Source organism: Scyliorhinus canicula, chromosome 1 (assembly GCF_902713615.1).
Source record: "Scyliorhinus canicula chromosome 1, sScyCan1.1, whole genome shotgun sequence".
Classification (NCBI taxonomy): domain Eukaryota; kingdom Metazoa; phylum Chordata; class Chondrichthyes; order Carcharhiniformes; family Scyliorhinidae; genus Scyliorhinus; species Scyliorhinus canicula.
Window position 1 is genome coordinate 3,135,183 of NC_052146.1, and position 12,125 is coordinate 3,147,307.

At 47.8% G+C, this 12,125-nt stretch overlaps 1 protein-coding gene across 3 annotated transcripts in view; it reads left to right on the forward strand.

Moving 5' to 3' along the window:
• LOC119967898 (membrane-associated phosphatidylinositol transfer protein 2) overlaps nt 1-12,125 on the forward strand; it is a 157,107-nt gene that overhangs the window by 72,238 nt on the left and 72,744 nt on the right. For all 3 annotated transcript variants that reach the window (XM_038801029.1, XM_038801090.1, XM_038801156.1), the window contains 2 exons: nt 191-435; nt 8,178-8,367. In XM_038801029.1, the coding sequence (XP_038656957.1) occupies nt 191-435; nt 8,178-8,367 (435 nt within the window). The remainder of the gene's footprint in view (nt 1-190; nt 436-8,177; nt 8,368-12,125) is intronic.

Here is a 12,125-nt window from a genome sequence, read left to right on the forward strand (position 1 = left end):
GATCGATTTGATGCTGATCAGAAACTTTCTGGAGTGCTGAAATTCATCATAGCAATTTTAATCACTAGACCTTATTTATCATGTCAGTGGTAAGTATCTTAACCACGTTTTAAAAAAATGTACAACAGCAATTTAGAGTGGGCATTAGGGGAAAGAAAATCCCTTATAATATTTAGCCTTTTCCCTTTAGGATGGATCATCACAACAACCTTTGCAGTCTTGCAAGATTCATGTCCTTGTCCTCATCCTGCATGGTGGCAACATTCTGGACCCTGGCAGTGGAGACCAAACCTCCAAGCAAGCTGATGTCAACACCATAACCTCTGTCTTTGACACAGTGATGAGAGTTCACTTCCCTGCAGGTCTTGGCCACATCGTAGTCAAGCTGGTTCCGTGTCCAGCCATCTGCTCCGAAGCCTTTTCCCTGGTATCAAAGTGAGTTTTCCAGCTGGTGTAGGAAATAGTTGGTGGCCATGAGAGATACACTTGAGTGCAGTGTGATGTTTCCATCAGTCTTGGCAGCAAGCAAATACTTGTTAATGCTGTGTATGTAACCCATTGTGCATTGAGATTTTAATCGCATGTCTGTACTGCAAACACTTTCCCCCTTTATTTAGAATCTGTCATTGCACACAATGTTTTTTGCTGCCTTAATTATGTTACGAACAAAATTATTGAGCCTGTAAAATTGCCCAAAACAAAACAATTCACCATGCAGAACATTGTGAGATACCTTTTATTTTTGATCATGGCATTCAAATAGTCATGTTTTTGTCTAGGGGCTGATTAGCACAGGGCTAAATCGCTGGCTTTGAAAGCAGACCAAGCAGGCCAGCAGCACAGTTCAATTCCCGTAACAGCCTCCCTGAACAGGTGCTGGAATGTGGTGACTAGGGGCTTTTCACAGTGACTTTATTTGAAGCCTATTTGTGACAATAAGCGATTTTCATTTCATTTTCATTTCATTTCATTTTTAAATGTTAAAATGAGGAAATCATTAACTTTGTTTTATTTGTTGATACCACACAAACTTTACATTACCACTGTTATACCTACACCTATACCCCTATTTGTGCACGGTAAAACCCAGAGACAGACACCTGGTCATATATTGATAAAGAATAGCAGGAGTAGGCCATATGCCCCTTGAGTCTACTCTACCATTCAATAAGGTTGTTGTTGATCTTCTACCTTCACTCCACTCTCTTGTTCTGACTCTGTATCCCTTCATTCCTTCAGTAACCAAAAACCTTTGTCTTTCTGTCTGACTGAACATCCACAGCTTTCTGAGGTAGAGAATTTCAAAGGTTCCCAAACCTCCGATTGAAGAATTTCCTCCATATCTGACTCCTAAACAATCGACCCCCTTATCCAGAGTAGGGCCTGGGAGAGGAGGATGTACAAAGGTGCTAATCAGTGGGGTCCCTGCTCTGGGGGGAGATAATTGGCTGAGTCACTTGTCAATCATAATGGGCAGTGTCCAAAGCAGTCAGTCTGGCACGCAGACCATTCTGATTGGCAGGCTACTCGGCCAATGATTGCTGTTGTTCTGAACAATAGAAATCATTCGCCAAGGAGCATCATAGAATCCCAACAGTGTAGAAGGAGACTGTTTGGCCCATCGAGTCTACACCACCCTCTGACGTCCCCACCCTAATCCTAGAAACCCAATCACCCCGCGTAACCTTCTGTACACTAAGGGGCAATTAATCATGGCCAATCCACCTAACCCGCACGTCTTTGCACCTGGAGGAAACCCACACAGACACGGGGAGGACGTGCAGACTCCACACAGACAGTGACCCAAGGTGAGAACTGAACCTGGGTTCCTGGCGGAGTGAGGCACCGTGCTAACCACTGTGTCACCGTACCATCCATAGGACAGACCAGATTCCCCACTCCCTCCTTTCTTGCTGCCCCGTGGACTGTTCTGTTTCTGGAATTTTGGCATAGCCAGGTGCTTTTGATACTCTCCACTTCAGACTTGGCTGGAGGCTGCCGGAGTGCAAGGTAATCTAAATCGCCTTGTGACTCATCTCTACTTTTAGTTTACCCCACAAGGCCCTTCCCGACCTCCTCCCTTGATGGTGTGAACCTGGACCAGACCCTCCAGCTCAATTTCAATGGTGTGTAGCGTGGCCCCTTCCCAGGCTTCCGAACCTCCTCCCGGAAGTTGATGGTGGCCATGGAGTGTGTGCCATTCAAGGTGAACCCAGGTCATTTTTAGTTAAACCCAACTCCGTGGCTCTAATTCTCAAACAAAAATGCAAAAAAAGGTTTAATTAGTTAGCTCTGCTGCTTGGCACTCTTTTGTGGCAATTTTTATTAATTGCTCATTTTTAATTGTCAGTTTATTGCTTTGACATTGGTTTTGGGCTGGATTCTTCCCCCCACCAACCTCAGGATCGCCACGGGCGGTACACGGACCATTTAAAGGTCCATTGACCTCGGACGGGAATTCCCAGTCACCAGGCAGGCGTGACTGGAGAAATCCCGCCCTTTATCTCAGTTTTCTTCATACCTTAAGTTTTTTTGAACGGATACAGGGCAGCACGGTAGCATGGTGGTTAGCATAAATGCTTCACAGCTCCAGGGTCCCAGGTTCGATTCCTGGCTGGGTCACTGTCTGTGCGGAGTCTGCACATCCTCCCCGTGTGTGCGTGGGTTTCCTCCGGGTGCTCCGGTTTCCTCCCACAGTCCAAAGATGTGCGGGTTAGGTGGATTGGCCAGGCTAAATTGCCCTTAGTGTCCTAAAAAATAAGGTTAATGGGGGTTGTTGGGTTACTGGTATAGGTATACGTGGGCTTGAGTAGGTGCTCGGCACAACATCGAGGGCCGAAGGGCCTGTTCTGTGCTGTACTGTTCTAATTCTAATTCTAATAATCTATTGAAACAAGCTAATAATGATAATTGCTTATTGTCACAAGTAGACTTCAATGAAGTTACTGTGAAAAGCCCCGAGTCGCCACATTCCGGCGCCTGTTCGGGGAGGCCGCTACGGGTATTGAACCCACATTGCTGGCCTTGTTCAGCATTACAAGGCAGCTGTTTAGCCCATTGTGCTAAACCAGCCCCTCCTCCCATTCCTCCTCAGCTTGAAACCCAGCAGCAGGGTTAGCAAACTCGTGGTATAAACGGATCAAATCAAACACTGAAAAAATTTGCACACATCAGAACAATTGCATAACTCCTGGGCCGGGATTCTCCCCTACCCGGCGGGGCGGGGGGTTCCGGCGGGATGGAGTGGCATGAACCACTCCGGCGTCGGGCCGCCCCAAAGGTGCGGATTTCTCTGCACCGTTAGGGCCAACCTTGAGGGGCTAGGCCCACGCCGGAGTGGTTGGCGCCTCGCCAACCGGCGGGAAAGGCCTTTGGCACCCGGCGCCTCGTCACCCGGGGCCGAAGGGACTTCGGCGGCCGGCGGAAGTCCACACATGCGCCGGAGCGTCAGCAGCTGCTGACGTCATCCCCACGCATGCGCAGGGAGGGGCTCACTTCCGTGTCTGCTATCGTGAAGGCTATGGCGAACGTGGAAGGAAAAGAGTGCCCCCATGGCACAGGCCCCCCGCTGATCGGTGGGCCCCGATCGCGAGCCAGGCCACCGTGGGGGCACCCCCCCGCCCCCGGGGCCAGATCGTCCAGCGCGATTCCCGCCCCCGCCGAATCTCTGATGCCGGAGACTTCGGGAGACGCGGAGGCGGGATTCCCGCCGGCACCCGCCGATTCTCCGACCCGGCCCGGGGTGGGGGGGGGGGTTCGGAGAATCCCGCCCCTGGTTTCGCTTCCAAGTCGCAAGATATTTTCCAGTAAATTAGCCCTGGCACGGCGCAGATTAGTAACCCTATTTTTTTGAAAGTCATGTTCAATATTGGGGCAAACCTGCTGCTGGATTTTTTGCTGAGGAGGAATGTAAGGCTCACAAGATGCCACGTTGCTCTATGGAGGGCTGGAAAAGGGGTCATTTATTGCTCTAATAGAAACAGGAAGTGTTGAAAATGCTCAGCACATCCGTGCAGAGAGAAACAGAGGTCAGTGAGATCACATCAGCGCAGATCACAGGCATGAAGCAGTGACTCTGATTCTCCCTCCACAGCTGCTGCCTGGCCTGCTGAGTATTTCTAGAAACTTCTGTTTATATTTCAGATTTCTAGCATCTGCACAACGTTGCTCCAATATTAGATACACACTTTGTGCAATGCATTTGTTAATGTTAGTTTCAATTCAAGATGAGAAAATATTTCTCACTGTTAACAAAGACTGTTGTGGATAACAAATTGCACATTATTGCAGGTGTATTGCTGGGGCTGATTTACTGGAAGGTTCTGCTGTCTTGTGTCAATTTAATCTGTCAAGATTTTCTCCTTTTAAAAGGGATTGTTGTAAAAGGGATTGTTGTAAAAGGGATTGTTTGCAGTGCTGGTGAGGTGCAAGTCTTTATGATGTAACTATCCACATATGGTATAGGTTCAAAGAAGTGGAGCTGGTTGCATAATATGAAGAGCCAGTTTGTGAGTCATTTTCTGACAGGGCTGTAGCATTCTGAATGCTGACCCTATAAAAATAATCTCCACCCCACTGTGACTATGGTTCCCTGTTCTGGGCACCTGAAGGGTGTTGACGGTTTTGAGAAGGGGTTCAGCAGGTATTTACTGGAATGACCCAGGGGATAAGGGATTACAGAGAAACTGGGGTTATTCTACTGAGAGCCAAGAAGCCCGAGGCGATTTGATGGAGGTGTATAACATAATGAAGGGTTTAGATGGAATAAATAGAGCTCTTTTCAATGACTGAAGGATTGATAATCTGATGCCTATATTTAACTTAAATTGATTGGCAAAAGAACCAGAGGCGACACAAGGAGCAGCTTTTACACAAAGAATGGTTAGAATTTGGGCAGCACGGTAGCATGGTGGTTAGCATAAATGCTTCACAGCTCCAAGGTCCCAGGTTCGATTCCCGGCTGGGTCACTGTCTGTGCAGAGTCTGCACGTCCTCCCCGTGTGTGCGTGGGTTTCCTCCCATAGTCCAAAGATGTGTGGGTTAGGTGGATTGGCCATGCTAAATTGCCCGTAGTGTCCTAAAAAAAGTAAGGTTAAGGGGAGGGGGGGGTTGTTGGGTTTCGGGTATAGGGTGGATACGTGGGTTTGAGTAGGGTGACCATGGCTCGGCACAATATCGAGGGCCGAAGGGCCTGTTCTGTGCTGTACTGTTCTATGTTCTAATTTGGAATGCATTTTCTCCCTGATAGTGTAGTGGATACAGATTCTAATTAATCTTCAAAAGGAAATTGAGATAAATACTTGGAGAAAAATATATGGAGAAAGAGCGGGTGGGGAAAACGGTGGGTAGGGAAAAGAACTGGTACAGACTCGATGGGCTGAATGGCCTCATCCAGCACTGCACTGTTCTATGCTATAGGACCCAAAACTCCTCACATTGACAGAAGCTGCTGAGGGTTAAAGGCGGAGGTCTATGGGGTCCAGGAACAGGAGAAGTACCAGGGCCCACAATTTCTCTCATTGATCCCAAGCGACTGTGACTCCTATTCCCCAGCTTTAGGACAGCTTGTCTGTGTCTACCCTGTCAAGCCCACTCAGAATTTTGTATATATACGTACATCTGTCCATAGAGTTCTTAAGCTGTACAATCATTGGGATATTTATACACCCAAAGTGACATCAATTAAACAAAATCATAAAAACTGTTCTTTCTTTGAGCACCATAGAATCATAGAAATGTGAAAGCACAGAAGGATGCCATTCGGCCCATCTTGTCCATGCCAGCCCAAGGTCGCCCAGGTGACCTTTCTAATCCCAGTTTCCTGAACCCGGTTCAGAGCACTGCATCTTACAGCAGTTAAGGTGCAGATCCAGGTACTTTTAACAAGAGTTTAGGGTCTCTGCCTCCGATACCAACCCGGGCAGTGAATTCCACACAACTACTACCCTCTGCGTAAAAAAGTTCTTCCCCATGTCCCCTCTGCACCTTCTGCCACTTATCTTGAATCTATGTCCCCTGGTTCTAGAATTCTCCACCAAGGGAAACAATTTTATCCTGTCCTCTCTATCTCTTCCCTGCATAATTGTGTTCACCTCAATTAAGTCCCCCCTCTTCCGCCTTTGTTCCACGGAAAATAACCCTAACCTATCCAATCTCTCTTCATCACCACACTTTTCCAGCCCTGGCAACATTTTTGTAAATCTCCTCTGCACTGTCTTCAGAGCAATAACATCCTTCCTCTAATGTGACTAGAACCAAACATAATGGCCGCGATTCTCCGCAAATGCGGAGAGTTGTGAAGGCTGCCGTGAAACCGGCCGTGTTTGACGGCAGCCTCCGCGCCCCCGACCGGGAACCGATTCTGCTCCCCGGTCGGGGCTAGCATCGCGCGGCCGTGAACTCTGGCATCGCGGTTTTAATGAATTTCGCTAAGCCCGCGCGCCAAAGTTAGCGACGGCTGACGCGTATGATGACATCAGCCACGCATGTGCGGATTGGACGACTCCAACCCGCGCATGCGCAGATGACGTCATCACGCATATGCATGAAACCCACGCATGCGCGGGCCGTTATGAAAGAGTGCGCGGGGTAAGTACCCGCTGCCCACAATCGGTGGGCACCGATCGCGGGCCCATGTCACCCTTGGCACGGCCGAGATGCAGCCATGCCAATCGGTGCCATCGTTCCCCAGAACGGCACTTTACGGCCGTTTTTACGAACGGTGAGAGCAGGTGTGTTTTTAGTTCGTAAAAACGGCCGTAAAGGCTTTGGAAATCGGCCCATCGGCCAGGGGAGAATCGCTGCTCACCGTGGGGGGGGGGGGGGGGGGAGAATAGAGGGAGGGCGTTGGACCAGCGTGGCCGTAAAAATTTGCGCCGCCCGCTATTCTCCGACGCGTCGTGAGTCCGGAGAATCGCGTCCAATATTCCAATTGTGGCCTCACCAGTATTTTACACAATTCCAACATTATATCCTTACTGTCATGTGAGAGTACCTTTAAGAAATGGGTGTTTATTACTGCAGTGATGTCAGAGAGTGGGTGGAGCTGGACTGTCTGTCAGCTTTTTACTTTTGTTTTAGGCTATTCGCTGCAGGGTGTGTTTTAGCTTTGTTTTCAGAGCTGGGTAGCTGCAGTCACAGCCAGAAGGGGCATTAGTCTCTCTCTCTGTAATCTAAAGACCATAAATCGATCCTTTGGTGATTTAAAACTAATAACTGTTCTCTGTAGTGACTTTAACCTGATGTGCTTCTGTTAAAAGTTTTTTAAAAGTCTTATGGATGTTAAAAGGAAAGCTTAAGGATTACTTAGTGTTGTATTCTTTGGGAGTTGTATTTGAATTGATGGTTGCTAAGATGTTCACTGTATGTTTTAAAAAGGTTAACTTGAGTTCATAGAATAAACATTGCTTTGCTTTAAAAAATACTTTTCCATTTCTGCTGTACCACACCTGTAGAGTGGGCCGTGTGCTCCCCATACCACAATCTATTAAAAGTTGTGGGTCAGGTGAACTCCATGCTGCACTTTGGGGTTCTCTGAACCCTGGCCCATAACATTACTTTTATATTTTATACCTTTGCCAATGAAGGAGAGCATTCCATATGCTTTATTTTACAACCTTGTCTACTTGAAGTGCTAATTTTAGGACCTGTGTACATGTACACCATGATCTCTCACTACATCTACCCCTCTTTGTATTTTCCATTTATTGTGTAAGAGAGAGAACTGAACTATTGAAAATGAAAAATGAAAATGAAAAATGAATAAATCTGAATATTATGTGATATTCTGACATTATAAAGCAAGAACAGACAGGAACGTTGGCATTGCATTCATTTAGGAACAGCTGCTTCAAATAAAAACAGCTTGAAAGCATATTTATTTTTATATTCAATATTTGCCACTGGCACCTCGAGCATTAGCTTTGGATTGATTGCTGCAAACATACCGTACAATATGTGCCAAGAATCCTATTGGTTTTTAATTTTTGTCAAATGCCCTGTTGGTGTATTTTCCTATTTCAAGCTCTTGTGCTTGACGTGAAAAATGTCATCACTGTGTCCTTCAATTTATTTTAGAGTTAAACTTTATTGTTCAGTGAGTGAAAAGATAACAAGTGTCAGTGTGTTTCAGATAACCTTGTGACTTCTCTCTATTAAAATAACTTTTGCTTTTCCAGCCTCAGCCCTGTGAGTTATGATGAAAGCTGTTTGTCAAACAGCCAGGACCACATTCCACTGGCTGCACTCCCCTTGTTGGCAACATCATCTCCTCAGTATCAGGAGGCTGTCGCGACAGTGATTTGCAGAGCAAACCAGGTGTACAGTGACTTCATCAAATCACAGGAGGGTGTTTCCTTCAGTGGCCAGGTCAGTATACAGGAAGTGAAAACCTTTCGATATAACTTTGAGCTCGAGGTTTTGGCCCCACTGCAGCTGGGATCAGAGGCAGGTGAAAGATAGCAATGGTCCTGCATCCATTCTGTTTCCACTGCTACATTATTCCCAAGAGTCCCCCTAGCCAAATAACAAAGAAAAGTACAGCACAGGAACAGGTCCTTCGGCCCTCCAAGCCTGCATCGACCCTGCTGCCCGTCTGAACTAAAATCTTCTACACTTCCTGGGTCCGTATCACTCTATTCCCATCCTATTCATGTATTTGTCAAGATGCCCCTTAAATGTCACTATCGTCCCTGCTTCCACCACCTCCTCCGGCAGCGAGTTCCAGGCACCCACTACCCTCTGTGTAAAAAAACTTACCTCGTACATCTCCTCTAACCTTGCCCCTCGCACCTTAAACCTATGCCCCCTAGTAATTAACCCCTCTACCCTGGAAAAAGCCTCTGACTATCCACTCTGTCTATGCCCCTCATAATTTTGTAGACCACTATCAGGTCGCCCCTCAACCTCCTTCATTCCAGTGAGAACAAACCAAGTTTATTCAACCTCTCCTCATAGCTAATGCCCTCCATATCAGGCAACATCCTGGTAAATCTCTTCTGCACCCTCTCTAAAGCCTCCACATCCTTCTGGTAGTGTGGCGACCAGAATTGAACACTATACACCAAGTGTGGCCTAACTAAGGTTCTATACAGCTGCCACATGACTTGCCAATTCTTATACTCAATGCCCCGGCCAATGAAGGCAAGCATGCCATATGCCTTCTTGACTACCTTCTCCACCTGTGTTGCCCCTTTCAGTGACCTGTGGACCTGTACACCTAGATCTCTCTGACTGTCAATACTCTTGAGGGTTCTACCATTCGCTGTATATTCCCTACCTGTATTAGACCTTCCAAAATGCATTACCTCACATTTGTCCAATATTCCAAATAAATAGACACAATTCAGAAACATTGAATTCAGGGCAGCACCGTAGCAAAAGTGGATAGCTTCACAGCGCCAGGGTCCCAGGTTCGATTCGCGGTCTCGGTCACTGTCTTTGCAGAGTCTGCATGTTCTCCCCGTGTCTGCGTGAGTTTCCTCTGGGTGCTCCAGTTTCCTCCCACAGTCCAAAGACCTGCAGGTTAGGTGGATTGGCCATGATAAAATTGCCCTTAGTGACTAAAAAGGTTGGAGGGGTTATGGAGATAGCGTGGAAGTGAGGCCTTAAGTGGGTCGGTGCAGACTCGATGGGCCAAATAGCCTCCTTCTGCACTGTATGTTCTATGTTCTGTATGTTCTATGTTCTATTGCCCAAGGGGCAGCTACTTCACAGAGGTCGGGTGAAGAGGTCAGCAGGATTACCCTGTACACAGCGTACGGAGACCATGGCTCATTAAGGCCACTTAAGCCCAATTCAATGAGGTTGACTGAGATTTTCCTGTTAGACCCCAGGTTCCGGCAGGAAGTTTGGCTCTCCAGAGAGGCTGAAGGGCCTGAAACCTGGGCATTGCAGCAACCAAGATGGATACAGAACTGACTCGGTCACAGAAGGAAAAGAGTAGCAGTAGAAGGCTGATTTTCTGAATGGAAGGTTGTTACTCCTGGTGTTCCACAGGGATCGGTGATGGGGCCTCTGTTGTTTGTAGTATACATAAACGATTTGGAGGAAAATGTAGCCGGTCTGATTAGTAAGTTCGCAGATGACACCAAGGTTGGTGGAGTGGCAGATAGTGTTGAGAATTGTCAGACGATACGGCAGGACATAGATAGTTTGGAGACTTGGGCAGAGAAATGGCAAATGGAGTTTAATCCGGACAAACGTGAGGTAATTCATTTTGGTAGGTCTAACAGAGGGGAAATATACCGTAAATGGTAAAAGTTAGGAATATAGAAAGTTAGGGAGATCTGGCCTTGCCGGTCCACAGATCTTTGAAGGTGGCAAGGTAGTCAAGAAAGCAGACGGAATGTTTGCCTTCATTGGACGGGGCATTGAGTATACAAAGCGGCAAGTCATGCTACAGTTGTATAGAACCTTGGTAAGGCCGCAGTTGGAATATTGCGCACAATTCCGGTCCCCACACTACGAGAAGGATGTGGAGGCTTTGGAGAGGATGCAGAGGAGGTTTACCTGGATGTTGCCTGGTCTGGGGGGTGTTAGCTATGTGGAGAGGCTGAATAGACTCGGACTGTTTTCATTAGAAAGACAGAGGTTGAGGGGTAACCTGACAGAGGTCTACAGGATTATCAAGGGCATGGATAGAGTGGATGGGCAGGCACTCTTTCCCAGGGTGGAGGGGTCAGTCACCATGGGGCAGGTTTAAGGTCCATGGGGCAAAGTTTAGAAGAGATGTGCGAGGCAGGTTTTTACACAGAGGGTGGTGAGTGCCTGGAACGCGTTGCCAGGGAAGGCTGTGGAAACAGATACATTAACGGCGTTCAAAAGGCATCTTGACAAACACATGGATAGGATGGTTATAGCGGGATACGGCACAAGGAAGTGCTGAGGGTTTTGGCAAAGGTTGGTTACATGACCAGTACAGGCTTGGAGGGCCGAAGGGCCTGTACCTGTGATGTATTGTTCATCGGCAGCCTTGTAGAGGGCCTGGCTGCCAAACCCTGTTGTCACAGCCTGTTGCTTCTTTCAATCTAGAAGGCCTTTGATTTTGTGGCCCGCCCATTAACTCTCAGCCCTGGGGAAGGTCACAATCAGTCACTGCCGCAAAGTGTGGAATTCTCAGGCACATTGAGCCTGATGGCAGGTGTTCAGAAACCTGGGGGAAAAAACCATGGTGGTTAGCATAAATGCTTCACAGCTCCAGGGTCCCAGGTTCGATTCCCGGCTGGGTCACTGTCTGTGCGGAGTCTGCACGTCCTCCCCGTGTGTGCGTGGGTTTCCTCTGGGTGCTCCGGTTTCCTCCCACAGTCCAAAGATGTGCGGGTTAGGTGGATTGGCCATGCTAAATTGCCCGTAGTGTCCTAAAAAGTAAGGTTAAGGGGGGGTTGTTGGGTTACGGGTATAGGGTGGATATGTGGGTTTGAGTAGGGTGATCATTGCTCGGCACAACATCTAGGGCCGAAGGGCCTGTTCTATGTTCTATGTGAGGAGTGGAAAGGGGTAAATTACTGTTTATCACTTTCAGCCTATCATAGACCTTTCTGCACCCACACCTTGCTCAACATCCGTTACACCTCTAACTTTTCCCAGTGCTGTTGAAACGTTATTGACCTGGAGCTTTAATTCTCCAGTCGCCAATGATGCCCAACCTGACGAGTCTTTACAAAATTTTCTGTTTGTTTCCCATTCATCATAGACTCATAGAATTTACAGTGCAGAAGGAGGCCATTCGGTCCATCGAGTCTGCATTGGCCCTTGGAAAGAGCATCCTAATCAAGCCCACGTCTCTACCCTATCCCTGTAACCCAGTAACCCCCACTTAACCTTTTTGGTCACTTGGGCAATTTATCATGGCCAATCCACCTAACCTGCACATCTTTGGACTGTGGGAGGAAACCGGAGCACCCGGAGGAAACCCACACAGACACGGGGAGAACGTGCAGACTCCGCACAGACAGTGACCCAAGCCAGGAATCGAACCTTGGACCCTGGAGCTGTGAAGCAACTGTGCTAACCACTATGCTACCTTGCTGCCCAAACAGGCTTGTGATTTATAACGCAACTCTAGAATGGGGCTGGGGGGAGTTTCCGGGGCAGTTGTACCAGTGTGGCGATCAGTGAACACAGAT